The sequence below is a fragment of the Tremella mesenterica genome (genome assembly GCF_000271645.1).
Source record: "Tremella mesenterica DSM 1558 unplaced genomic scaffold TREMEscaffold_3, whole genome shotgun sequence".
NCBI classification, from domain to species: Eukaryota; Fungi; Basidiomycota; class Tremellomycetes; order Tremellales; family Tremellaceae; genus Tremella; species Tremella mesenterica.
This window is the reverse complement of record NW_006711227.1, coordinates 655,359-682,009: the sequence shown is the minus strand read 5'-3', so window position 1 is coordinate 682,009 and position 26,651 is coordinate 655,359. Positions and strand designations below refer to the sequence as shown.

The 26,651-nt window shown below is 47.7% G+C and overlaps 7 protein-coding genes across 7 annotated transcripts; 2 read left to right on the top strand and 5 right to left on the bottom strand.

The window, feature by feature from the left end:
• Positions 1-5,819: 5,819 nt before the first annotated feature.
• Positions 5,820-6,137, bottom strand: TREMEDRAFT_61023 (uncharacterized protein; the record flags this gene model as incomplete). Its single annotated transcript, XM_007003409.1, has 1 exon — positions 5,820-6,137. One exon carries the CDS (start codon positions 6,135-6,137, stop codon positions 5,820-5,822), a length of 318 nt encoding a protein of 105 aa, XP_007003471.1.
• A 2,592-nt stretch (positions 6,138-8,729) lies between these two features.
• TREMEDRAFT_56612 (uncharacterized protein) lies at positions 8,730-11,248 on the bottom strand. Its single transcript, XM_007003324.1, has 6 exons — positions 10,249-11,248; positions 9,908-9,997; positions 9,623-9,710; positions 9,257-9,456; positions 9,099-9,149; positions 8,730-8,951 (listed from the first exon to the last, which is right to left on the bottom strand). The coding sequence occupies exons 1-6, from the start codon at positions 10,354-10,356 to the stop codon at positions 8,841-8,843; spliced, it is 648 nt and encodes a 215-aa protein (XP_007003386.1). The 5' UTR covers positions 10,357-11,248; the 3' UTR covers positions 8,730-8,840.
• Positions 11,249-11,609: 361 nt separating this feature from the next.
• TREMEDRAFT_43233 (uncharacterized protein) lies at positions 11,610-16,461 on the bottom strand. Its single transcript, XM_007003288.1, has 14 exons — positions 16,414-16,461; positions 16,273-16,367; positions 16,060-16,226; positions 15,858-16,011; positions 15,489-15,817; positions 15,279-15,405; positions 14,667-15,224; positions 14,502-14,622; positions 13,885-14,458; positions 12,989-13,754; positions 12,617-12,813; positions 12,370-12,506; positions 12,002-12,254; positions 11,610-11,868 (listed from the first exon to the last, which is right to left on the bottom strand). Coding segments are annotated over exons 1-14 (3,699 nt in total). The 5' UTR covers positions 16,416-16,461; the 3' UTR covers positions 11,610-11,649.
• A 174-nt stretch (positions 16,462-16,635) lies between these two features.
• TREMEDRAFT_43231 (uncharacterized protein) lies at positions 16,636-18,067 on the top strand. Its single transcript, XM_007003287.1, has 5 exons — positions 16,636-17,014; positions 17,274-17,531; positions 17,620-17,704; positions 17,748-17,758; positions 17,889-18,067. Exons 1-5 carry the CDS (start codon positions 16,764-16,766, stop codon positions 17,923-17,925), a joined length of 642 nt encoding a protein of 213 aa, XP_007003349.1. The 5' UTR covers positions 16,636-16,763; the 3' UTR covers positions 17,926-18,067.
• Positions 18,068-18,137: 70 nt separating this feature from the next.
• TREMEDRAFT_61019 (uncharacterized protein) lies at positions 18,138-20,747 on the bottom strand (the record flags this gene model as incomplete). The annotated part of the gene is made up of 4 exons (XM_007003408.1): positions 18,138-19,324; positions 19,376-20,395; positions 20,511-20,657; positions 20,705-20,747. The coding sequence occupies 4 exons, from the start codon at positions 20,745-20,747 to the stop codon at positions 18,138-18,140; spliced, it is 2,397 nt and encodes a 798-aa protein (XP_007003470.1).
• Positions 20,748-21,815: 1,068 nt separating this feature from the next.
• On the top strand, positions 21,816-22,696 carry TREMEDRAFT_61018 (uncharacterized protein; the record flags this gene model as incomplete). The annotated part of the gene is made up of 2 exons (XM_007003407.1): positions 21,816-21,873; positions 22,251-22,696. 2 exons carry the CDS (start codon positions 21,816-21,818, stop codon positions 22,694-22,696), a joined length of 504 nt encoding a protein of 167 aa, XP_007003469.1.
• Positions 22,697-22,980: 284 nt separating this feature from the next.
• TREMEDRAFT_29003 (uncharacterized protein) lies at positions 22,981-25,637 on the bottom strand (the record flags this gene model as incomplete). The annotated part of the gene is made up of 11 exons (XM_007003183.1): positions 22,981-23,043; positions 23,086-23,176; positions 23,441-23,707; positions 23,879-23,960; positions 24,027-24,094; positions 24,146-24,259; positions 24,502-24,605; positions 24,636-25,008; positions 25,175-25,252; positions 25,301-25,324; positions 25,531-25,637. The coding sequence occupies 11 exons, from the start codon at positions 25,635-25,637 to the stop codon at positions 22,981-22,983; spliced, it is 1,371 nt and encodes a 456-aa protein (XP_007003245.1).
• Positions 25,638-26,651: the final 1,014 nt, after the last annotated feature.

Below are 26,651 nucleotides of genomic sequence, written 5' to 3'. Positions count from 1 at the left end.
GGGTTGTTCTAGATGGAAGAGACAACTCGGTGAAATTCCCCATCCCAACCCCACCAAGTGCGGCGAAGTTAGCAGCCATAGGGCTGCCAACTCCGACGGACGCGATAGATCTCCGAGACAAAGATGACCAAGATGAACTGAGTCCGGAGGAACAGGAGGAATTGTATCAGGTGGTTCCTGAACAATATCACCCGTTCATCGATGTGTTTAACCCGAGGAAGGGAGGTGAAGAATTACCTCCCTCAAGGGAGTATGATCTGGAATTTGAGCTTAAGGAGGGGGCAAACCTGAAGGTTGCTCCACTCTACTCACTCGGAGAAGATCAGAGAAGTGCGCTGAGAGACATCCTAGATCGCGAAATATCGGCCGGAAGAATTCGACCCAGTAATTCGCCCTACGGATCACCGATGTTCTTGGTACCGAAGAAAGCAAAGGGTCAATGGCGAATGGTCATTGACTACCGAAAGTTAAACGAAGCAACGATACCCGATGCCTATCCACTGCCTCTGATCGGTCAGATAACCGAAGAGCTGGGAAAGGCCAGGTATTTCAGTAAGTTAGATCTGATTGGAGCTTATCAACTCCTACGAGTAAAGGAAGGACACGAGCACTTGACGGCGTTCAGAACTCAGTACGGTATGTTCGAGTCTCTTGTCGTTCGAGATGGTCTGCGAAATGCTCCTGCTGTATTCCAGCATTTTCTAAATGAAAGTTTTAGAGAACTGTTGGGGAAGGGAGTGGTTGTCTGCATAGATGATATACTCATCTATGGTCAAACGTTGGAAGAATTGAGAGGAACTACGGTGAAGGTGTTCGAAGTTCTTCGGAGGTTGAATCTGTTCGTCAAGGCTAGTAAGTGCGAGTTTGAAAAAGATTCGGTAGTCTTCTTGGGTTTTGTGGTCTCACGGGAGGGAGTTTCTAGTAATCCAGAGTACATCGACGCTGTTGTGTCTTTTCCCCGTCCCAAGAACCTAAGAGAGAGCAGAGGATTTATGGGAGTCGTTAGTTATTATCGGCGTTTTGTCCCCAACTTCTCCAGGATTGCTAAACCGATCAATGATCTCACAAGGAAGGATGTACCGTTTGTCTGGGGTATGGAGCAGGAAAGAGCTTTTAAAGAACTGAAGGATAGAATGTGTAGGGCTCCGGTATTAGCCCACTTTGATCCTTCGTTGAAGACATTACTACAGACAGATGCCTCGTTCTTCGGGTGGGGCTTCATAATATCGCAGGTGAACGAGTTAGGGCAAGAACATCCGGTAGCTATCGAGTCAGGAGCGTTCCAAGCGGCGCAGTTAAACTATACGGTAGGCGAGAAGGAACTACTAGCTATTGTTGAGGCTTTTAGAAGAAGGAGACACTTACTGTTACAGGTAGAGACTACAGTACTCACGGACCACTTGAACTTGACATACTGGATGGAACCGAAACAGTTAAGCCCAAGGCAGGGCAGGTGGGTCGAAGAGCTCTCTAACTTTAGGTTTAAGATGGTGTATCGACCTGGGAAACAAGCTACACTTCCGGATGGACTATCGAGAAGAGCAGACTACCATTCTGGAAAGGGAAGTACTATGGTGCAAGAGAGTAACCTTATTCAAGGGTTGCCGAAGTTCGACGAACTCGACGGCACTAGCTCTGGGTTACAACACCTACTTCGTGCTTTGCAAGGGACAAAGGAAGTAAGAGAGAGTGACCTTATTGATCCCATGGATCTGATTGTTGGTATACAGGAAGATGAAGAAGTGGAGGAGGTTAGGAAGGAGCTATTAGGAGTCATTTGCGCTGAGTGTTCTCATCCAACGTGTCACGATGACGTACAGGAACCAGGATCCATCACCGAACTACGCCGTAGTTCGCGGTCCCCTCTAATACTTTGTGGGGGGTGGACTCCAAGGGGTTTCCTTGTTTTCGACGATCGGACTTATGTGCCGAACTACGCCGACGCTCGACTAAAGATTATGAAGATGCGACATGACTCGGCCTTAGCTGGTCACCCGGGTTCGGCAAAGACCCTTGAACTAGTCCTGAGAGATTATGTTTGGGTTGGAGTAAGGAAGGATGTAGAAGACTATGTCGCTGGTTGTGCGGTATGTCAAAGAGCGAAGACTAACAGACAGAAGCCTCATGGAGAACTTAAACCCCTGCAAGTGGCTACAAAACCTTGGTCAAGTATCTCGATGGATTTTATCGAAGAACTCCCAAGTTCCCATGGATATAACTCTATCTTAGTGGTCGTGGATCGGGTGACAAAATGGGCCATTTTTATCCCAACCACGACGAAGTTAACCGCAGCTGGACTATCGGAGCTGATAATGGACTATGTGGTGGCCCAGCATGGGTTACCAGAGAGTATAGTATCGGACAGAGGCTCGAAGTTTACCTCGAAGTTTTGGAAGAACTTGACCGATAGTCTCGGGATAAGACTACATCTCTCTACCGCGTATCACCCACAGACTGACGGGCAGACCGAACGAACCAACCAATCTCTCGAGCTATACCTTAGAATCTTCACTTCCTATCAGCAGAACGACTGGTCGAAGCTACTCGCTCGAGCCAGCTTCGCTTATAACAACACCCATCATTCCACGATAAACAAAACCCCATTCTATGCGAACTATGGGTACCACCCTCGGTGGGCTGAAGGGATTAAGGCCAGCGAAGTCGAGGTACCTGCTGCTACAGTAGTGGTAAAAGACCTAACCAAAATACATAGGGAGTGTATCGAGGGGATTGAGAGAGCTAACGAGAAGTACGCCGAAGGATACAATAGGAAACATCGAACTACGCCTAACTTCGTGGAAGGTGACCTAGTTATGCTGTCCTTAGAGAATATTAAGACTAAGAGACCAATGAAGAAATTGGATGTGAAGCAAAGTGGGCCGTACAAGGTAGTACGGCAGGTAGGTTCTCACGCTTGTAAATTGGAGTTACCAGGAACGATGGCAGGTATCCATGATGTATTCCATGTTTCATTGCTTCGCCCCTATCATCCTCCAATATTCCCTGGTCAGCAAGCTGAACCACCTGGGCCAGTAGAGGTAGATAACGTAGGAGAATCGTGGGAAGTAAAGGACATTGTGGACTCTAGGATAAATAAAAGATCAGGGAAGCTGGAGTACCTGGTGGAATGGTTAGGTTACGAAGGAACAGACGACTCAGTATTGTGGGAACCAGTAGAGAACGTTGATGGAGCTGATGACATGCTGGCGAAGTTCCACGAACTTCATCCTACTAAGCCGAAGGAAGGGCGAGTGCGAAGGGCTAGGAGGTAGAACCGTACTGCATACAACATAGGATTACAGCTACGTACCGCTCAATTGTCCTTACCCTTACCCTTCCCTTTTCCCTTCTCCTTCGCTCTACTCGGTCCCGCGGGGTTGGTGTGGAGACTACCGATGGCCGAAGGTAGATCGAGACTGTCAGGGGGGAAGGCAGAAGAGAGGGAAGCATTCCAGGCCCTGTTCATAGCCCCAAAGAAATCACCGAAGTCCTGGACATCGCGAGCAGCTTGCATGCTCGGAGTCCGCCACAGAGAACGTATGGTCCAAAGACACTCAAAGGGAAGACTGAGGAGGTCGAGAGCAGTCTGGGCGGCGGCGGGGACACGAGAACTACTGCGGCGTCCTAACCAGTCGATGGCCGGTGGTGGCTCATACGCCATGGGAGTAACAAGGAAGGGGGTGTCGTAAAGCCTTCGGCAAACATCGGCTACCTCAGTAAGGCTTCGGCGAGAAACGTCCGCTAACCTCGTCCTTGCTTCCTCATCCAGAGCCCCAGTGTTGACTACATCTACTAACGCTGCAGTAAGATTATTTAAAGCGTTAGCTTGACGAGAAGAGAAGTCAAGCAAGAGAGATGTATCGTGTCGGGCGGCCTCGAGCTGAGTGGTGATGTCATGAATGACACTATCAAATAATGACTTGTCATAATCACAAGTTCAAACCTCCACTCTCATATCTTCCTCTGCTCTCAAGCCTATCAGGCATAAACTCCAAGTCTATCTTTCCTCTGCTCTCAAGCCTATCAGGCATCAACCCCAAGACTATCTTTCCTCTGCTCTCATGCCTGACAGGCATAAGCTCCAAGTACTTCTCTAGTTTCTCTTTCCTCTGTTCTGATGCCTTGTAAGGCATAATCTCTCAGTCTCTTGTTCTCGCAGCTCTTCTATGTTCTGCATAGTTCCTCATAGTTTCTCATCGACCACCTTCGACAAAGTCACCGACTCACAGCGCATCACGTAGGATATCATAGTAGGACGTAGGTAAACGCAGACATGGCATCGTAGGATATCAGTGGTAATCGGTGGGATGCATGGCAATGCATGCAGGACGGTGCAGGACGGTTCAGAGCGCTCATATTCCGCAGGTCTGCACGAGCCTCTTGGAAAAGGCTGATTTTAGTATTTAAACCCTATCTAGTACTGTAGTTTCTTCTTCAGCAATGTATCTTTTCAATTCCCTTTCCCTCGTTTGATAAGTCACTCAGTTGGTTCTAACCCAACCTCTCAAACCCTCAGTACCTAAGGCAGTCACCAAGGTCCACGAGCCAGAGACTAAACCTCTCAGTTCCCAAGGCAGTCCTTTGCTACCGCAGTCTACCCGCAGGCGTGACAGGTGAGACCAAGGACGAGGGAACGATAAGTGGCAAATTCTTTTTCGTCCTCGGGGATAAGAACATCCAGAGAAATACGAGGGTGGACGAAGGACGCTCGGGGAGCAGAGGGACCAGCACGCTGAGTATCTTCACCTTCCATGTCATCATCATTAAAGACAACCTCTTTCTCTTTACTTCTCCCTTTTGATTTCTTTAAAGAAGACTTTGGAGTCTTCTGGGGAGCAGAGGGAGGAGTAACAGGAGCTGCTGCTGGGGTGGCAGGAGCAGCAGAAGGACGACGACTTTGGGTGCCGTGGGCCGGAGGAGAAGGCGCCACGGGAGAGGACGGACGAGGGGCCGAGGGACGAGAGGCCGAGGGACGAGGGGCCGAAGGGCGACGGGAGGCCGACGGAGGAGCAGCCGGGAGACGTGATTGTCACGAACTACGTCGTGACACCTCGATTACTCCACCAACAATGACCCTCCTTTGGCCATCAAAACCCCATCACGCCTTAACCTCTTTACTCTACACGTAACTCAGGACTTCTGACACCAAGTACGGCGAAGTTAGACGGAGTTAGGCTAAGTAGGGACAATGGGAGCAGAAGTGCGGCGATGTTAGGCGGAGTTAGGCTAAGTAGGAACAATGGGAGCAGAAGTACGGCGAAGTTAGACGGGGTTAGGCTAAGTAGGGACAATGGGAGCAGAAGTGCGGCGATGTTAGGCGGAGTTAGGCTAAGTAGGGACAATGGGAGCAGAAGTGCGGCGATGTTAGGCGGAGTTAGGCTAAGTAGGGACAATGGGAGCAGAAGTGCGGCGATGTTAGGCGGAGTTAGTCGAAGGAGGAAGAGGATGGCCGAGGGCTCGGGGAAGTTGGACGAAATGCGTTGAAGTACTTCAAAGCGCGAGAGGGTTGGATGAACGTCTAGGAGGAGTAGATAATATTAGCTGAGAAGATCGCTGAAGTTCTTCAGCGATCCTTGATTGTTGTCAGTAGTGAAAGACCGATAGAGATAGCTATAAATCAAGATACATCGCCATCAGTAGAACAAAACCCTAGTTAGAGTAACTACGCCGAAGTACGCCGTAGTTACACCCCTTTCGACGTCTGCGCCCTCCTGGTTGGGTGAGACATCGACTCAGAGCGTGAAGTTAGCCGAGGTTCGTCGACCGTCGGTCTATTAAGAAATAGTTGTTCGAGGGCCGTGACAGACTGGCAAGGTTGCTTAATGACCCTGCTTGCTACTTTGACTTCCAGGGTTCCCGGTTGAGGGGGATATATTGGACTGAATACTATGTGTCTTCGCTTCACTTTCTGGCCCTGCCGCAGCTAGTGCCAACTCCATCTGATACTCTATATCTGACGGGACAACTTGGTCTCCCTTCCCCAGATAACCTGCCATGTAAGTAACTGCTTCATCTAATTTCTCCCCAGAGAGAGAATTACTATTGCTGGTACCGCTCTGGCTACTGTTATGTGCACCAGATGCAGATGCTGAGGAATGGGCAGTGTTGGCAGAAGTACCATTGGGCTGAGAGTCCATGATATGGCTGTTTGGAATAGACGGAATCGTTTAGGGAGGGAATAGAGCGTTCTTCACTTTTATATCCTGATCAGAGGCGATACGCATCTCCGATCATCTCGCAGTGGAGTGGAAACCGAGATCAACCATTGTCCCCGAGGCGATGATATTTACCAGTAATTTCCCGAACGGGCACGGGATATTTCCACCCATAAGCGGTAATCATCGCGTTAATTCCCAATGAGGTAGGAAAAGCGTGATAGCGTGATAAGGGAGAGCAGAGAATTCGAAATTCCACCTGGGAAATCTGTGGGCTACTCTTGAGGACAAAAGGTAGCTTGGGAACACCACGAACGCGGTCACGGGCGGACCAAATAACTCTAGGGCAACTTCCCAGGCTCATGCTCCGAGTATCGGGACTGATGGTATCGAGGGGAGAACGAAAGAGGTAAGTTCGGGGCGACCGAAGGGCCTAGGGCCTGCATGGCCTAGACTCAGAGGCCGTGTACTTTCAGGGTATCTAGGTCGGTGGCGTGGCGCACGGATCATCATATGTACATCCTGTACAAAACCTTAGGTCCGGAGAAATGGTTGACAATTCGGCCATATGGAGTGGTTGAGACCATCACATAACGGCGGAGCCAGAGAGAGGGTCTTATTGAAACATCTGTCTAACAAAGGCACAAAAGAAATCTAAGCATCCAGAACAAACTATCATTTCGGTGCATCTACCTGAATGACTCTACTCTGCATGTCTGGTTCTATCTCGTAGCAGCTTGGATATGGAGATGCGGTCAATTCATCGTCTAAAATTTCGACACCTCAGTGTCTTCAGATGATGGTTTCTTATCCACACTTTCACTTCTCCTCTCTGGGTGTCCTTAGACTTGGTGATGTCAGTGTCACGAACTACGTCGCGACACCTCGATTACTCCACCAACAATGACCCTCCTTTGGCCATCAAAACCCCATCACGCCTTAACCTCTTTACTCTACACGTAACTCAGGACTTCTGACACCAAGTACGGCGAAGTTAGACGGAGTTAGGCTAAGTAGGAACAATGGGAGCAGAAGTACGGCGAAGTTAGACGGAGTTAGGCTAAGTAGGGACAATGGGAGCAGAAGTGCGGCGATGTTAGGCGGAGTTAGTCTAAGTAGGGACAATGGGAGCAGAAGTACGGCGAAGTTAGACGGAGTTAGGCTAAGTAGGGACAATGGGAGCAGAAGTGCGGCGATGTTAGGCGGAGTTAGTCGAAGGAGGAAGAGGATGGCCGAGGGCTCGGGGAAGTTGGACGAAGTGCGTTGAAGTACGTCAAAGCGCGAGAGGGTTGGATGAACGTCTAGGAGGAGTAGATAATATTAGCTGAGAAGATCGCTGAAGTTCTTCAGCGATCCTTGATTGTTGTCAGTAGTGAAAGACAGATAGAGATAGCTATAAATCAAGATACATCGCCATCAGTAGAACAAAACCCTAGTTAGAGTAACTACGCCGAAGTACGCCGTAGTTACACCCCTTTCGACGTCTGCGCCCTCCTGGTTGGGTGAGACATCGACCCAGAGCGTGAAGTTAGCCGAGGTTCGTCGACCGTCGGTCTATTAAGAAATAGTTGTTCGACGGCCGTGACAGTCAGTCTGTTGTTCTTTGGTTGTGTAGCGGGGACATTGTCGTCAGACTCAGGCCCGTAGAAGGCCTCTACATTTTCGATCATCAAAGCAACTAGTCTCCGAGTGGCCTGCAGGCACTTCATTCTAGTCTCGTAAAAGTCTTCAATGGTTTGACTTGTGGATGAGGGCTCCACTGGTTCTGACTGGCCAAGTTCACTGATGACCTTGTTCAGATCACTAACTTGTTGCGCAAGACTAGGTAACCTTGGATTGATTGGTGACATCTGAGAGAGAACTGTTCTCCACTGATCCAGGGTATCTCGGACGTTTTTTGCAGGATAATCTACAAATGGGTCGTCGGATGAGGGCTCCTCCGCTCCCTCGGGGCGCAAATGGCTGATTACCTCGTTCAGTTCACTAATTTGTTGCAAACGAAGATCAGTCGGGTCTACTTGCGATGTCATTTCTAGATCAATTGACTTGGTTGGATGGCGAAGAAGAAGATTCGGGGTTTGATACGTATATGTATAAGAAAATCCGATGATGTTGACTTGATAAGCGAGCTTTTCTAGCACGAACGTTGTTAGAATTCGCTAGTTCTACAGGCGGAGTCGAAAGATAACGATAAAGGTGTATACATCGCCCCGCCGAGATCGGAGATCGACCGATACGGCCGCGGAGGAAGATATGTGAACTGCGTGAGAATTCGTAGAGCGGACAAGATATTGCTGTGTTGTTTGTCAAGTTGAAACTCACCATCTCCGAGAGCCGGGAGGAGAGTGGATCAGTGGGGAACGTGTGATCGACGATGGGTGGGTGTGAGGTGAGCTAGATATCAGAGATAGAATATGATCCTTTCACAAAATATCTCTCTCCACATAGCCCCAGAGACAGTATCGGATCTTGCCTAGCCAAGGCAACCACATCATTCCCTCACGACTCAAATCAGTCTTGTGGAGCTCATTTCCCGTGTCTTTCGATGTCGAGGTGAAAGAGCCGCTCTTCGTTGACACTGATGACATGAAATGCATGAACCGGGGGTGAAACTCTACTTTGTGATATACCGTGATGGGACTTGTACTTGTTGACATGTTGTTGTTTTGTTATTCTTGAACTCATTTACAATTTCGTTGGTATGGCGGGGGTTGAGATTTGTGCAGATGGCTCTTTGGGCGGAGGGCCCATGGTACAGCCAAGATCTCGAACTCGACCAGACCCAAGGTCGTACATCTGTATCGTCAGCAATGGTCATGATCAACAGTGTTGATGATGGAGTCGGTATGTGAGATGCGGGCAGGATGAGCCATCGGTCATGAATGTGATAATGGAAGGGAGAAGGATGGTAATGCGATGGGATCACGGAAGAGAATCACTCACCCAGCCATGAACGTAGACCTGCATTCCCTTACCCCATGCTTCCTGCATCGTCTGAGAGTCAGTTTGTCTGCTCAGCCTCAAATGCAAGTCATATCAGAGCGCAACGTCATAACCAACGCCATACAGGTTCACAGCTAAGTCACAAAGACCACACTCACCTGAGAGTTGGCAACGTTCTCCACATTGAGCTTGACGTTCGCCTCTATCAAATCATCCACCGAAGATTCTTCCGGTAGCTCGTGACGAAGCTTGATGATGGGCGCGAGGAAGTTGTGAAGGTGAGTGTCGGGGTTACCGGTGCGAGGTGATTCGTAAGCTGCTATGCAACCTCCACAGCATGTGTGACCGGCGACAATGACTAAGGATCAGCAGTGTTCAAACGGAAACGGCGAAGATGTGTACTTGTCCGTGATCAAAGCCTGTAGCAAGATGTCGATCAGAATTGTGACTACGAAGAGCTGAGACGATTGGAGCAGATCAAGGGACAGTCTGATGGGGAAAGAGCAGGAGATCGGGGGGCTTACTGTGCGTGCAGCCGACGAACATGACAGCATAGTTTAGAAGGGCATTGGACGAAGTGTCATCAGGTTGGAACTGATTCGCGACATTGCGCTGTGGTTTAGCTATGGTTGCGCCATATTTACACCACGTTTAAACAAGGTCCACGAGACTTGGGACTGGGTTGGCACCTTGCTCCCATTTCCCCGCCAACAAAAGGAGTGACGAAGGGAGTCTTTGATCTCGTCAGACTGGGAGATAGAAGAGATGGACCGAATGCGACAAAAGGTTGGGGAAGAGCTTCTACTCACCTGTACAAAAACGTCTCCGGGCTTGCGACCGAGTAACACCGTCTCGGGCACTCGGGAATCCGCACATCCCATCCAAAGTATTTTAGGGGCCTGGAAGTTAGCGTCGACTTCACGCCTGAAGGCGAAAGGGTGTGCAAAGGCAGATGGGACATGAGGTATGATGTCATATCTGACCTCACTCGAATACACCGTGTTCGTGGAAGAATGAGACGCTCATGAGGATTCTCCAGCTGTGGAGAATGGAGGAAACAAAAGTCCCTTCATCCAATAAAATGGTGAGTGGAGAGAGTGGTCAGTGGAGGAGAAGAGGAGAACGAATGAATGACAAAAAGATCACTCACTTGACCTTCGGTGGTAGCCTCGAAAAACTTTGGTTCAGCCTCGTTAACCCTTTCTGCCCATTTCAAATTACTCCACATCAAAGCGTCCAATTCTGGCCAACGGGACATAGGTTCCCTCTTGACAATCTCCGGAGCAGGTTTAGGCGTAACGGGAAAGTCTAAAGGATTACGATATTCCGCAGGGGTATGTACCGCTGGTGAAGAAGGTGGAATGGGTACAGAAACTGAAAGTGTCATATCGTCTATTAATTCTTCAAGAAAAGAATCGTTTGTAGAAGAAAGAGATTGAGATGATTGTGGTTGTTGTTGAGATAAGAAAGAAGAAGATTTAGATGAAGGAATAGGTAGTGGAGCAGGGAAAGATGGATATGTAAAGTGAAAGGGATCTCTAGTACCACTACCGCTTGGAGTACGATTAGACATTGGCCTCGAGTTGATGTACGTAGACATGATCACACCGTGTACTAGGTGATGGATGCGTAAGCGCGATAGGCGCGGGGGGACGAGTGGGGTCACTTTGTTGTCTTGACGACTGAGACTAGTTTGGACGAAACGGCTAGGACAAAAATCTGGATCGGACGATGATGGATTGGTGGATGAATGATGGTCGATCTGAAGATTTGACAATCTGACGATAAGGATTGGACTATTTATTTGACGGTGAAACGATTGGACGATTGGATGATCCCGATAAGCGGAAAGTGTGATGGATGATGGATGACAGTGGGGACTGATGTGAGTGGATTGTGAAGATGGAATGTGGGGTGTTGGAATGATATGGGGTGGAATGTAACGTTATGTTGATGATTGTTCAATCACTAAGTTTTTGTAGAAATATCAAAACTTGAAATCTTTTTATTTCGACACGACTCAAAAACTCGGCGATCATCGGTTTCTCGGTTCTAAAGTCTCGAACGGTATCCCGTATCCCATACTTCCGTTCAACCGTGTTTTGTCTCTTTGTCTTGCAGCTTTGCAATTTGCAGTTTGCTCGGTTCGCGTCTGTTTCGAATGAATGAGAAAAAAATTCCAGACCAGTCCTGAGATTGATTAAATGTGATCGCGATCGATCGGGATTCGCTGTGGGGGAATGTGTTTCAGGCACGTCTTACTGATTTATGGGAGCTCTGCGTCTGAGCTCATTCAGGGTTAAGGAAGAGTCAAGGTGACAGACTTTACCCCTCTCGGCCCGCCGGCTGTGAAATAGGGAATATGTAGAGGGATGCCGCGTCATTTTGAAACTTTTAACCGACGGAGTTCCGTCCCCAACGAGATCAACTGGTCCACGAACTAGGGTCATGGCATGTGAAGGGCTGGAAGGGTCAGAGAAGCAAGGACTTTCAATGTGCGTGTACGAAAGTGCGACACGGTGTTCTATGCATGTCCTCAACAAAAAGTCTCTCATTGAACTTTCTTCTCCATCAATGTTGACCCATTGGAGGCAGGCAATTGAGATGATTTTTCTTTCTCCTCCAGTAATCTTCGGCTTTCTCTCCGCTCTCTACCTCTCGTGACAATTTCTGCAGGTTCTAAATCGGCGAACAAAGCTTTACAAACCTTCTCCACGACAAAACATCCGGCAAAGTCGATGATCATGGATAATGTGAGCTTAATGCGGAACTGTCCAGTCAGCAAAGGACATACGAAGCATGGCCAATGAATGCGATTCAGGAGGAGATTCGTGAGTCGTGAGTGGCACGTGTCAGTGAGAAGCGTATTACGACCAGTGGAAATTGACGAGCTCAAAACTCACACTTGAAGTCATCTCCACCAGCTGCAACCATCGATTCAGCTCTGGTATAAAGTCCGTAGCACCACTATATGCAACCGCGCTGACACCCAATAGCCCGTAATATAGAGGCGGGTTCTCCCGGATGCCTTCCCGGAAGGGTCGACCTTGGAAGTTGAGCACAAAGGTCGAAACTTGCTGGGAGAGACCGAGGAGATAAATGGCCGTGTTGAGTAATGTGGGCTCGAACTTTTTCTCTAAATCGATGACACCCCGGCTGTACATCAGTTTATTCCGCTGTCAGAATTGATCTCAACATTGGACGAGTAAGAACGAGTGGATGGCAGGAAGGCATTGATGCAGGATAGAGCGGTGATATAAGGAACACTCACTCTTCCAGTGACTTGGAGAGACCCGTGATGTATACCAAAGCAGCGATATGGATGGCAAACTGCGACAATACGCTGAGGAGGACGTAAAAGTTGAAGATGTTCCCGAGAGGGCGTTCTTTCGAGAGCTTTTCCACTGGCTGAGATCATCAGCGTGCGCCTTCCATGAGGATTCTGTCCCCAGGATGCCGAGGACTGGCTGAAAGCTAGCCTTGTGAGGAGACAGAAGAGGACGAGAGGCCACACTCACCTTCGCCCGAGAGATACACAAGAAGCATACACTCATGAGCATACCCGTGATTGTAACTTGATAATCTCCGAATTTGATCCCATCGAGGTATTGCACAGATAGTGAATAAGCCGTGATGAGACAATTGAGAGCCAGGATTTTGTACATCTGTATGGTAGCTACAAGGGTGCACCGACCTTGTCGGATGATGTTGGAGACTGTTGGGCCGATCAGCGTCACTCTTCATATGGACACATTTTTAAGTTTTCATTCAATCAGGTACAGTGCGGGGTGCAGCGTCACTATACAGTTTTGATACGGGGGAAAGGTATGAGGATGAGGACCACGACGTGAAATGAGAGAGGGAGCGATCGGAAAGTCAGATAAACTCACTAGCAGCCACGTTTGATAATTTCGAAGTGAAAGGCGCTGCGCAAGACGCATCACCCAATTTGATCTGGGGTACCTCCTGATCCTCGTCCATCTCCGCTAATTTACTCGTGATGCTGGTCAAATCAAACTTCTCCATCGGGTTCTGCTTGCGTTTGTTGAGCATATCCTTCTTCGCCTCTTCTTGAATTTTCACCAGCTCCGGATATGCGTCTCTCAATATAGGTGGGGGTGGGGGTGGAGGCTGATTGAACCTAGCCGAAATCTTGCATTGCGATTCATACACTTTCTTCATGTTCTCCAACTTGCGATGTTCGGCAATAGCTTTGAGATCTTCCGGTGTACCGTCTAACAATGCCACGCCGATGTGAGCTTGTTTCAGTGCACCGACATCATTCGTTCCGTCTCCTGCCATGAGGGTCACATACCCCAAATCGCGTAGTGTTTGAAGGATGAATTGTTTCTGATTAGGAGACACACGGGCGTAAACCCACGTATGGGAAGCGAGGACGTGCCAGGAAGGAGAAGTGGCGAACTGCTTGAGTGCAGCGCCAGTTATGCAAATGTCGTAATTGCTTAAGATGTCCTGGTCTAGAGGGAGGGTCGGGGAACATGGAATGACTTTGGTCTCTTCCACATTTCGCCACGCCAGCTCGTCCGTGGTAGTACCCTCCTTAAGATCAAGAATCATCACGTCCCTATCGACTATTTCCACATCGCGCGCAACGTGAACAGCCGTGAGGGGGTTGTCACCGGTGATCATGATGCACTGATATTCAGTTCACTATCTAGGATCCTCATACATCTTTATTGTGAGTGAAGTCTCCAAGAGCCAACAGATGGAGAGAATCAGAGGGTATGCAGAAGGGGGTAAAGAGAGAGAAGGATGAAACTCTCACCCGATGTGAACTATCCGCCAGCATCTTGAGGGTCTCAACAGCGTCCGGCTTCAGCGGACAGTGGAACACCAAGAACCCCGCAAACGTTAATCCTCCTTCCACTTCGTCCCTGATCACCTTGTTGGCCTCTCCCTTCAGCTGCATCTCCTTCATGCCTAAGGCTAGCACTCGACTGCCTCTCCTAGTGTACCACCTGTACGTCTCGTCATATCCCTCCGGAACAGTGGAAAACATGCTTTTGAGCGTCTCAGGTGCTCCTTTGACAGCAGCAACCCATTTCCGTCCATGAGCATCAGACACTGCAGAGAGCGTTGACATGCGTTTCAAAGCGGAAGAGAATTGGAACCGTCGTCGGATATTTACTTGATATTTGTGTGGGGAGGATTTGTTGTTTGGAGAAAGCGTATCTCCCTTCGAAAGTTTCCAGTCAAGAGCACCGAGGGTAGTCTTCTCCATGGGATCCCCCACTAGGGTTCCATCTTCGAGTAGGACCAGAGCGTGGGCGGCAGCAAGAGTGAGCGTTGTTTCTCTTCCCGTTTCGGTCACTGGCACAAGGCGTCGGAGATCTGACGAGCTGGTAATAAGCTGCAGTACGATTCAAGCAGCGCGTTACTCACTCAATTCCACATACGCCCTCTACAACTAAATCCTCTCCGGTGATCGTTCCGGTTTTGTCGAAACAGCACACTTCCACTCTCCCTGCGAAAGGGATGCGGAAAGGTTCAGTGCAAAAAATGGCTACTGTTCAGCTCCTTGGACAACCACCAGCAGGGCAGACTCACCATACTTCTGCAGAGCCACCAATGACGCATTGACAGCTAACGATAGCTCCATAGGCAATTCTGGAGGGACAACACTGGTAATGATCAAGATACAGTCCAGCAGGAGCTTGCCCTTGGCCATCCCCCTCTCCAGACCCTTAGTCCAGACGTAGGCGCTGGCAGCGATGGCAAATATGAGCAGGAAGCCGATGAAGAGGAAGCTCTCGACGTTGTTGGCCGATACTCGCTCAGTGGAGAAAAGCATGGTCCTGACCAGTTGACCCTGGGTGGTGCCAAAACCGGTACGGAGGACGACAGCTAGACACCCGCCGTCGGGAGTCTCTGGACCCGACGTGGGGCCTTCACCAGTGGCTTGAACTTGTAGAGCTTTCGTGCCAGAAAAGAGGACAGAATTCCGATCTGCCCCATTCATGTCCAGCAGATCGGTGGAGGATCGAAGCTCGATGCTTTCTTTCAGCAAAGGAGTGGACTCGCCGGACAGCATAGCTTCGTTGACGATACAGGTCCCTCGCAGTAAGAGGAGATCACAAGGAATGCCAGAGTCTGGTTTGGTCCGCACTAATCCCGTCAGCATGAACGCTCTTGTGAGATAGAGACAATCGAGAAACCAACGTATGCTGACCAAATCACCCGGGACGAGCTCAGAGCTCATGACGTCGACCCATTTACCATCACGAAATGCTTTCACGTGGTATGGGGTAATGCTCATAGTTCTGAATTCGGTGAGAGTTTTGACTCGCTGTTCGTCAGCCATGCCTCAGTTCTACAGGAGAATTCTCGTCTCAAAGAGTAGGGGCAGGGAAACACAAAGATTTCACTGACCTGAAAGACTACAGTGCACTCGAAGACCACCAGCATGAAAGCTGTGAACAAGCTATAATACCAGTATTCGTCCAGACACCACAGAGCGACACAGAACATCTGAAAGACAAAAAAGGGAGCAACGGCATGTTCCGCGAACAGCTCTGTGAATTTGGGGATGGGTATATGGCATTCGTTTGGACCATATGTGGCTTTGAGACTTTCCAAAGACACCTTATCTCCTTTCGTAGAATTTGTGGTGCTCAATCCTCGGGAGGTTTGGAACATTTCGAGAGATGGTGAACTGTCACAGGGATATGGTATAGGAGTGAAGGTATCATCTAAAGCTGCTTATCAGACTTGGCAAGGGACAATGGAAAAGAGACAGACGTGAATAAACATAAGTATCTCGTTGGTAGATGAATGAGTATGTAGGTTCTGATGCTCCTGGCGGAATTTGTGAATCGAGAGGTATGATTTCCCCTTTTCCCTTTCCTTTTTGAGGTATAATGCGGACTTTCGAGGCATCTTTCAGACCCCGGGCCTAGATAATCAGCTGGTACTATCAAGAAGAAAATAAAAGCCGACATACTGTAGTATAGCTGAGCCTGGCTCGTATACCACTACTCCATCGTGTGGCTAAGAAACTGAGGGCATGTCCAGCGAAGAGAAGCACGCAATAGATGAACGTCCATTCTTCCGAAACGACCCATGTGTCGTATTTATGGTAATATGCGTAGTACAAGACGGGATATAATGCTGGTCCATGGTCAGCTTGACACGAGTCGAGAGGAAACTAGCTCACAGAGGAAGGGAAGTCCATAAAGACGATATTTCAGAGGAATGGGGTTATGAAGAGAGATTTTCTCGATCTCTTGCGAGACGATATTTGGAGGCGGCCTGTAAGTCAGCTTCAAAATATTCTCGAGATGTCTATGTAACTCACATGATACCTCGAGCACGCCACTTGTGGTGGCGACTCGGTACTTTGACGATGACAGATATGCGATGGGGAGAAAGTTGTCTAGGGTGAGCCGTGAGCGCTGGCGTGGAGGTGGGAACAAACCGCCACATTCGGAGTTTCCACTTGCCACGTGGACTAGGCCCCGCAGTTATGGTGGACGTGTTCCACTCGTTGTCGCTGTATGATGCTCCTTTCTCCTATTAAATTCTCCATTCCACCACCCATACCGAATTTGACATTTCTTGTATCCTAGCAAGTGAAGCTCGTAGCTTGCTTAGAACATCCTTGTTCCCCCCATCCATCATCTAAAATCCTCTGAGAAGGTCGATACGATGAACATCTTTCGTTTTTTAGGCGACCTCTCTCATCTAGCCTCAATATTCATCCTCTTACACAAGATTCAAACATCCCGGTCATGTAGAGGAATCAGTCTAAAAACTCAAACTTTATATTTGGTGGTTTTTGTCACTCGATATGTTGATCTCGTCACACGACCTCATGTCTCTTTGTATAATACAATGATGAAATTGTTCTTCATTGGAAGTTCGGCGTATACTTTGTATCTTATGCGAGTTCGTTTCCGGTGAGCGATTTGTCTTCTATGTATGTAAGACTCTCATGCTGATGCTTGATATCCTTCTCCTCTACTCTGTGTCCATGTGATTCTCCTGTCATATTCGCATACCTCACCATCCTCTCGATCCAATCAACATCGCACCTTCCTCCCCTTCATCGGACATTCCTCCCCAATCTGAAACCTCTACCACTGTCTCACATATATCTGCGTCGTGGTCCTACATATCACTTCTGTCTTCTATTGATATTACGAATCACGGCTTCAGCCCTACACAAGACGCCTCATTAGATACATTCCGCCTGGAATATCTCCTTCCCCCAGTCGCGATCCTCTCTCTCGTCTTCACATACGCTTACGACCCTACCGAGCTCGCATGGGCATTCAGCATCTGGCTCGAATCCGTCGCTATCCTCCCTCAGCTCTTCATGCTCCAACGAACAGGTGAGGCGGAGACCATCACCACGCATTATTTGGCCGCTTTGGGTTTGTACAGAGGTTTGTATATCCCAAATTGGATGTATCGGTGAGTGAACCCCTTATCCCTTGGCCTCTTCTTTCAATGTGTCTCATGAGACTTTACAAGATACAAGGGGACAGTACTGATTCATCAGATACTTCACCGAAGGTGCTTTCGACCCTATCGCAGTGATAGCAGGTTTGATTCAAACAGCCATCTATGCCGACTTTGGTTATATCGTCAGTTACTATCTCAATGTCTTGGACAAAGCTGACGAGGCAGTATGTCACAAAGTACGAATCACCTTCTACCCCACTTCTAACTCCCATCGTTCATACCATTAATGGACACCAGAACATACGGCATTCACTTGTCTGTTCCAACTACAGTCAGCGCGCAGAGAATGATATGCTGACATATCAGAGTTCTGCGAGGACAAAAATTCGAATTGCCAGCTTGACCTTGTCTCCTCTACTACTTCTCTCCATCAACTCCGACGTCTGTGAGCAAGTTGACCATGAAAGAATTGATCATGTCTCCTCTCGTTCACTAGAAGAAATACTTCACTGTCAAGGCAAATGCATCAAAGCAAACATATGAGCATCATCCGTCTCTTCAATAACTTGCATGAATGACCCATTCAAATTTACTGATGACGTATTTTCCTCCCATCTAAGTAGTAAACCCCTGTAACGTTCCCCAAATATCCTGCTCATTCCCCTGTCCTGTGACACCATTGCTCAACCCGCTCAATATCTGAGTTAGCGCATCCATCGCCCCGCCATCTTCCGCATGAAACAGAGAAGTGATATCAAACGGGTCGTCCGACGTTTCCATGGTTTGACTGGACCCCGACTGAATCTGATGGTGAGACTGTATATAAGCCTGAGCCTGTTTTGCATCTCTAGCTGCTTTTCTAGCTGACCGAGGGGTTAAAGACATTTTCGGATTGTTCTTCCTCGGTGTTTTAGAGATGTCGGGACTCGGTTCAGCAGGTGAATACTCAGGACTGCTATCTAACAATGCGGAATGTGATAAACTGCTAGGCATGGCAGGTGGGGAAGATGGAGGTAATTGTGAAAAATCGAATGGTGGGGAACTGGATCGAAAAACATCATGACTACTTGTCCGATGGAATAATAGAGATAAAGCGTCATCGTCGGAACTTTCATGTGGTCTAAGTTGATCGGAAGAAGTGTTCGCATCTGTTGGGATTTGAAAAAAATGTGATAAATCTGTTTCCCACGAAGAAGAATGTTTCGTATCGTCGCTCAAAGGCATTTGGAGGGCTTGTAAAGCCATATCTGTTCCTAATATCCGTCTGATCGCAGCGTTGGGACTTTCGTCTTCTATAGTCTCCAGAATGCCCCTAGACTCAGTATAGTCGACAGGATTGAAACCTTCGTTATTCGGGATTTGAACATCCATCGATTGTGCCCAACCGCCAGGGGAAGAAGCACCATGAGCGTCTGGGTTCCATCTAGAATTTCTGAGGGATCGAGAAGGTGTAGGACCACGAATAGGAGATGTCATTGTTGGTTTAGTCGATAAGTGTAAGTTTGAAGTTTGACGTGGTTTCGTACGTAAAGAAGCTATTCTTTGTGCTTCTTTCTCCGCTACCACTGATAAAGTACGTTTGAAACCGCTTACATTCAAAGATGAAGTTGAAGAGGTGGAATGACGGTTGTGATGATTGTGTAATTGATGTGAGGTTGAAGGAGCGGAATGAGCATCCATTCTTGGTGCAGGAGGAGTTTGAGTTTCTTTTTTCTTTGAAAAGGCTCGAACATCTTCGTCTACTCCTTGCCATAAAGTTGGTGGTCGCATTTGACCAAGTTTATTCCAATATAACCCGCATGCTAATCATTAGCTTTATTGTATCTATCGTAACGCCCTGAAAGCTGACTTACCGTTACATACTCTAACACTTTTCCCATCTTCCATAGTTTTTTGTCTCCAAACGGCACTCTTTGTTCTACCACAATTATAACATTTCAATGTGTTTTCATCTTTCTTTCCTTCTGATTTCGGATTCGGCTTTACTTTCTTTGAACTTCCCCCTACGTGTCCTTCCGCTTTACGTTTCCCTCCCACTGGTTCTCCGGTCAGTTTCTCCAATAAGCCTAAGAAAGCAGGTGATTCCAATAATCTCTGAGCTTGTTCTTTTGTCAGATGTTCAGGTTTTGTATAAGCCTCAGCTGGAAGATCTTTGGGAAATGATTCGCTATCCGATGATTGTCCTTCCACCCCAGATCTAGATGAGGATCGATTAACATCGACCGAAGCTAAACGTTTGCGTGGTTCACTTTTCCTTTTCACACTTGATTGTCTCTTGACTAATGCAGAAGCTCTTGGTGTGGCATCTGGACTTTCCGACTTTCGTTCTTTCTCTGGCGATGGTTCTCGTACCCGTTCATGTGTCGAGGATGTGTCATATGATTTCCTCGTTGAAGAATGGGAGACCACTATAGGTTCCGCTTCCGATGATGGTGAACTTGAAGATCGTCGGAGATCGTTATCCATAGCCATAACCTCTCTGATTTGAGGATGAATTCCAAAACTTCCACTTGTCCCACTTTTCAACCCCAAGGAAATTTCGATCCCCCAACTTTCTTCTTCCCATTCTTCGAAGATCATCAAAGCTTCCATGGGATTCATCCCTTGAGTTTTGATGATTCTCGTGAATTCTCTAGATCGAATGAGACGACCAGTAATGAGATTTTTCCCTTGGCCAGGTTCATCAAGTGCCCAGGAGATGAGTCCCTTGCCTGTCCATACTTGGGGTATGTGAACAGATGATTCTGCCGGAGAAGACGGGCGAAGGTGGGATGGGAATGGTGAAGAAGCTCGAGAACGTCTTAGATATGTTTCGCGAGCGTCAAGGATGTATACGGAAAGATCTGGTGTGCCGGGATAAGATGGATGGGTTTCTGGACTGATTTGTCAGAGGAATTCTTCGAATGCGTTGGAATGGTCAGTCACGAGTAGAGGCGGGAGGAGAGGTATGTGTAGAAAAGGAAAGGACGTGCCTGGCGAGAACAACACCATGAATTACAGTTTTGAGATATATAGATCCCCATACTTCATCATCGGAAGTACTGGCGGCGTTGGGATGAACATAAACGGGTTGAGGAGCTTCAAATACTGTCGTAAATGTTTGAGTTGAAGATGGTAAATGATAATTGACTTGAACTGGGGATCAGTTATGAAACACATCCCCCCACATTCAAAAAACTTACCGGGAAGCGAGTGAATTCTATTAGGAGCCAATGGTTGCGACATGATTAGATGATGAACAGATGGATAGAATGGATGTGAAAAATGAAATGGGTCGTGTCAGGGGGTCATGTATGAGGAATCGTAATGGTCTAATGGAAAAGACGCGACTTGGTCGGGGGCTGGTCTTTAAAGTCCTGTGCTACACCCAATCCAGCGTACGCAGCGTCCGAACGCGGCAGGGGTCTGTGTCGTTTCTACCCTATGTCGATGATGTGGGGATTCGTGAGTTGGGTCGTGGATTGGGTACAGATACTGACAGAAGAAAGGAAAGAGTGAGACGTTGAGGGAAGGAAAGATTGTATAGAGGGTAAGTGAAAAGATGTGAAAGAGATGAGTGATGGTGGTGGTGTGTGTACGAGGTAAGTTAATCTTACGGTGACTTTTGTTTCGTCCGCGGCCGCTATTCAAGTAATCAGTCGCGTCGTTTAGCATCAAAATTTGCTTCCGTCCGTCACGCCTGGTCCATGGGCCGTGTAGTGCGTCGTCATCTCTGCGATTACTCTACCGAGTAAGTTAAGTATTCCAGCTGTCGATAGTCATGTATACTACTAAGTAGCCTAACTAGCTGACTAGAACATCTTTATCTTGTATCAGTGTAAAGCCAAGACAATAACTACCAAGCCGGATATAGGATATAGACGAGGGTTGAAGATGAGGGGGTTAACACAGCCCTATCAGCACGAGGACGATAGTCGTCAAGTATCCTTGACGATAAGTTCTCCGAGTGTCCCACTTGGCCACTGACACATGTATGAAGCTGACGACTGACTGTTGTTTCTTGACGACGACCTGTCGTCCTGACCTTTCCTGAGAAATACTTATACAATCACTCCAAAGCTCTTCTTCATTCCTTCACCTTGTTTACATCTTGGTATATCCTCTTGGCGCTGGACGCATTTCTCTGAAATCTTCAAAATCGACATTTCTTTCAATCGCTGGTCGAAGTCTTCTGAATAACCAACTCTTCTCATCTCATAGTCTTTCTACGACATCCTCAACTCCTCTAGACTCGTGGTTGATCCCAAACTTGAAAGCCTTGATTGGTATTCGGACACAATAGGAAACACGATCATGCGTCGTTCACCTCCATCTCATATACATATACTCCCTTCTCATATCCCCACACCTCGTGAGTCGTCTTGGTTATATATCCATTCACTTGAAACATTCCTTATACTCACTGAGTTCTCTCGCTCTCCCGTTCCCATATACACCCTATCACACTCGTATATCTTTACCTTTACCGAAGGAAGAAGCGAACTTTCTCATCGAGGTGGATGGATGGTCAGAAGAAGTTATTAGTATCACACGTGTATCCTACTTGTGTGATGAAGGGACGAGAGTAGTTCTCCATCAAGGTCTGATGGATGGCTTGCATGGAGAATCTGTTATAACACTTGTATCCTATTTACTCACCAAAGGGACGAGAGAAGCTCTTGATTAAAACGGATGATTGGCTGAGTGATTGAGAAGTATGAAAGAGAGAGAATTTCACTAATCGATCAGCTCGAGGTGCACCGAAATATTATCTTCCAATACCTCCCATCCCTGCTCTCATAACGGACACATCAACCAAACATGATCGAACTTGTTCACTCGAATCAATATCTTCCATCCGTTCTTCCAGAGAATCACATGCTATAACCCCTACCATCCAATCATTCACTTCGAACATTCAACCTTCTTTACCTGGCAATTCCATCAAGACGGACGAACGACCGGTCAGGGCTAATGGAGGGATCTCAGATGGAAGTGTATATGGGATGAACCCATCGATGTCGTGTAGTGAAGAGAAAAGAAAGATAGAGGAAAGAGAAAGAGAAAGAGAAAATAAGAATGAAAAATCATTACCACCTTGGATCACGTCGAGGAGTATTGATACTGCTCTTCAGAAAATACCCAAGGAGGTCTTACCGATTACGCCGAAAGGGGCGGTGGTAATGACTCGTTAAGATCGATGATTGATGAATTGGAGGGCTTGTATGGCAAGTATCAATGGGATGCATCAATGAATGGTTGAATTTAGACGTGTCGTTTATGACTCCTTCGATCATCTATACAACAGATTGGATATTTACGTATCTAAGACACCAGTAGGCAGTGGGCAATGGCCAGAGGCTCGTGTTCAATGTACTCGTATTGAAACAGAAAGATAATGATCCCAAGACCAAGTGCAATGCATGCTGTTACATTTATTATTGCTAGACTGAGTAAGAGTAAAATGAAGAACAAAGTCTCAATCCTCCAACTCAATCTTTGTATCATGATCCTCATTCTCATCTCCAGGGATGTGCTCGAGCTATCGCATCAGCTGAGCAACCAAGATGGAAAGGCAACTGACCTTGTCTAATTCAGACAAGCTCTCACCGATTATCCCAACAGCTCGATTGATGTCTTCTTCGCTTATCACGAGCGGAGGGGCGAATCGGATTCTGTCATGAGTATGTCTTCTAAAATCTCTCGACACTAGCCTGTCCGAGATGATGATGCAAGTGCGGAATGTATTTTAGCGAAACTGGAAGAACCGAGCCGGATCGATGATCAGAATCGACGAGGGGAGGGGAGAAGGGTGAGAAGAGGGGCCGAAATATATAGAGGATTATCCACATCCGGTCGCACTAAACGGAAAGCAAGAAAGTGACTTGAAAGGAAAAGAGAAGGAGGAGAGGGGAAGAAGATTCAAGACAACAACCCACATGTTTACATGAGTAGGTTTAGCCAATAAACCTTTACTTTTCATCAATAAACATAATTGCCATGCCGTCCGACCTTTCTTCGACGCCGTTTCATCAATGACCACACCGTTGAATAAACCTCTCCCTCGAATGACCTTGATCATTGGCGATTCGAGGTCTCGAAGACCTTGACGGAAGATTTCTCCTAGACGGAGCGATCTCTCGGCTAATTGTTCATCTACCAACACGTCGAGGGCGGTCATGGCTATAGCGCAACCCAAAGGGTTTCTGAAAGTCAGCGTTTTTTCGATTTCGGTTTCGACCAAGCGCACAATCAGGTCTACAGAGTTGGACCAGACCATAGGTCCAGTTGAGGACAAGTTTGTGGAAGATAATTTGATCAGCTTTGTCTGGGTGTAAAAACATCGTTATGAAAGAGTAGAAAGTACCAAAACGTACCCTCCATAAGTCGATCCATGTTCTCCTGGCTTGATACACAACATGATATCTTTATTCGCTAAAACGCAAGAAACAGGGTACACTGGAATCGTCTCAGCACGGTAATTCTAACACCGACCTGAATTGTTGAACACGAAACATGACTCACTCCCTCCAGACAAAGCTTTACCAAGAATCACCATATCCGGTTTGATATCGTCCCACTCATAACACAACCTATAGGTCAGCTTCTCATGCCTCGAGTAATAAAACGAGGGAGCGACGAACATCTTGCCTGTCCTACATAAACCAGTTTGTATCTCGTCACAGATCAAAAGCACATTATGACGTTTACATATTTCCGCACATTTAGCAAGGTATCCATCATCTGGCACGTAGATGCTGTGAATCAGCTGTGCCCATTAAATCGTTCCCTGTTTACTTTCTCAGGATTGACGATTTCCAGACTTTACCCTTCCTCTGGGGACCAAATAACAATAAGTCCTCTATGACATCGTTCCTCTCCAAGGCGACAATTCCTCACGAAGCTCAGATTGTTCCACCGGAACGTGAACCAAGAGGTAAGGTCGGTCAATAATTGTTCAAGCTTATGGAAAGAGACAAGACCGAAAGTCGAAACTCACCCAGCTTCACCCTGTATGGGCTCAACCAAGAAAGCCGCCACCTCTTCCCCATATTTCTCCAAAACCATCTCCAGATCTTCCGGATGATTATACCTAATCACACCCTTCGCTTCCCCTTCCTTCAACCCTTTCACCTCGTTCCATCTGGGTCCGACATTTTCTAAAAACGGTCCAAAACCATCCCTACTTTCAGGATCCGTACTCATACTGATGATCCCTATTGTCCTCCCGTGAAAATTCCCCTCTACACTCAATACTTTCGCCCTACCGTCCGGTATACCTTTCCGGACGTAACCCCACTTCCGAGCGAGCTTGATGGCCGTTTCGACAGCTTCTGCTCCGGTATTCATAGGTAAAACCATTTCGTATCCGAACATATTTGTGATTTTCTCTGCGAAGGGACCCAAGTTTGATGAGTAAAAAGCTCTAGAGGAGAGAGTCATTTTGGAAGCTTGAGAAATAAGAGTGGAGAGGATACGAGGATGACAATGACCTTGATTGACAGCACTGAGGAGTGAGCGTCGGTACGGTTTGTGTCACCTCCTTTTCTGAGTTTCATATCCTTGGTATGGGATGTGATGATTGAGCTCATTGAAGTGGCGCATGATCTTCGGGATGGCGTCGAGCTGAAAGGGCTGAAACACGGATCATGAAGAGAAAAAGAAGGACATACGAATATGCACTTAGGAAATCGAGGTATTCATTCCCCTCCGGATCCCAAACATGAGCACCAAGTCCTCTCTCAAAACATCTTTCAGGGGTCAGCGACTTCCTCGATACAAAGGAACGGGAGTCTCACACAGGTAGAGGGTGGTAATTATGTCTACTTCATCAGCATCTTTCCGTACAAGTTACGCGATCTCAGATTTCTCATAAATTTAATAGATTGAATATGCCCACTCCCATGACATACGCGTACTCTATGAATTCCTGACATGTGAAGCGGACTCTAGGATTGCACATGTGTCAGTCTACGAAGCCTGGCGACGACTCCAGTGGCAACAAAAGGGATGTGGATCGGTGACTCACGCAGAATATTCATGTTCCAATTTCATGACATCTTGTGTTGTGTACTTGGGTTCACCAGCTTTGACCTCTTGTTTGGAAGCATGACCATTGACAGAGATAGATGACATGATACGGATATTGCGAGTAGATAGTGAATTGAACAAGTGAAGAGATGGTCACACGAGAGAATTCAAGTGCCAATGGGGGAAGGGGTGATCGCCTTTTCCACCGACTTTACCGGGTCCCCGGTTTTGGGGATCCGTCCCACGTGGTGCATGGTGGTGCCATGGTGCATGTTGGTCAAGTGCACGAAATCCTATGCATTGCTTGAGTGAGATACAACAATAAATATATATCCTAAACATCCTGACTACTGCCTCCTAATCGATCCCACCAATCCCTAGCTGACTTTGTAATGTTCAAAGCGGACGATGTCAAACTCCCCGACGAAGTCACCTCAGACGACTTGGTAGCTGAGCTGCTTGGCATTGCCTCCTCTCCCGCCCTCTCTTCATCACGCCCTTCCGCTTCCGTGAAGCCAGGATCACCCGTTGACGTCATTCGAGCTAGAGCTTCTAACTTCCGAAGTTGTTTGAGGCCTGCTGGTCGAAGGGAAGGATGCGGTGGTGGGTCTGGAACTCTTGAGAATGTGTCCGTCCTTGATCCATCGGACTGAAAGATCGTAGGCCCTTCCCCCTCCGGAGAATCAATATCGAATGCTAGATTATCCTCTTCCTCCCATTGAAGATCGAAGCCTTTGCTCGGCCTCTTCTTGCGCGTTTCGAAGAAACCGTACGATGCGAGTTTAGCTTGTCCTTCTTGCGAGCACTTGTTCTTTCTCGACGTTTTGTGGTCTTTTGACTGGCTCGGAAGAGGATGGATGGCTGGATCTGAAACCGAAGGCTCAATGGGGACAGAGAGTATACCTGAACGAAGTTTATCCCATTTGGCCGCTGGATTTACCGCCCCAGTATGTCTCTGAGGGATCTTGTCCGGCGCGAGCATCATGGGCACATCGGAGACGAGGGGAGCTTGCTGACCATTATTGAAATCGCCTGCATCATAGAACTTGGCCAGGGGGAGGCATGTGGGAGAATGGCGGATACGACCCTGAGGTGGGTCTGGTGGGAAGTCTGGCGTGG

Bases quoted from the DNA above. Each gene is read 5' to 3' on its own strand.
- TREMEDRAFT_56612 (XM_007003324.1), bottom strand. From the start codon at position 10,356: ATGTCCCGTTGGCCAGAATTGGACGCTTTGATGTGGAGTAATTTGAAA. The intron at 9,150-9,256 runs GTGAGTGTGGTC...ACTGACTCTCAG, and splicing joins AGAACGTTGCCAACTCTCAG to ACGATGCAGGAAGCATGGGG. The intron at 8,952-9,098 runs GTGAGTGATTCT...CTGACGATACAG, and splicing joins AGGTCTACGTTCATGGCTGG to ATGTACGACCTTGGGTCTGG.
- TREMEDRAFT_43233 (XM_007003288.1), bottom strand. The intron at 16,227-16,272 runs GTGAGCTAGTTT...ACCATGGACCAG, and splicing joins TTATGGACTTCCCTTCCTCT to CATTATATCCCGTCTTGTAC. The intron at 12,814-12,988 runs GTGAGTTTATCT...TCGGCCCAACAG, and splicing joins ATTATCAAACGTGGCTGCTA to TCTCCAACATCATCCGACAA.
- TREMEDRAFT_43231 (XM_007003287.1), top strand. From the start codon at position 16,764: ATGAACATCTTTCGTTTTTTAGGCGACCTCTCTCATCTAGCCTCAATA. The intron at 17,015-17,273 runs GTGAGCGATTTG...TCACGGCTTCAG, and splicing joins CTTATGCGAGTTCGTTTCCG to CCCTACACAAGACGCCTCAT. The intron at 17,532-17,619 runs GTGAGTGAACCC...CTGATTCATCAG, and splicing joins ATCCCAAATTGGATGTATCG to ATACTTCACCGAAGGTGCTT.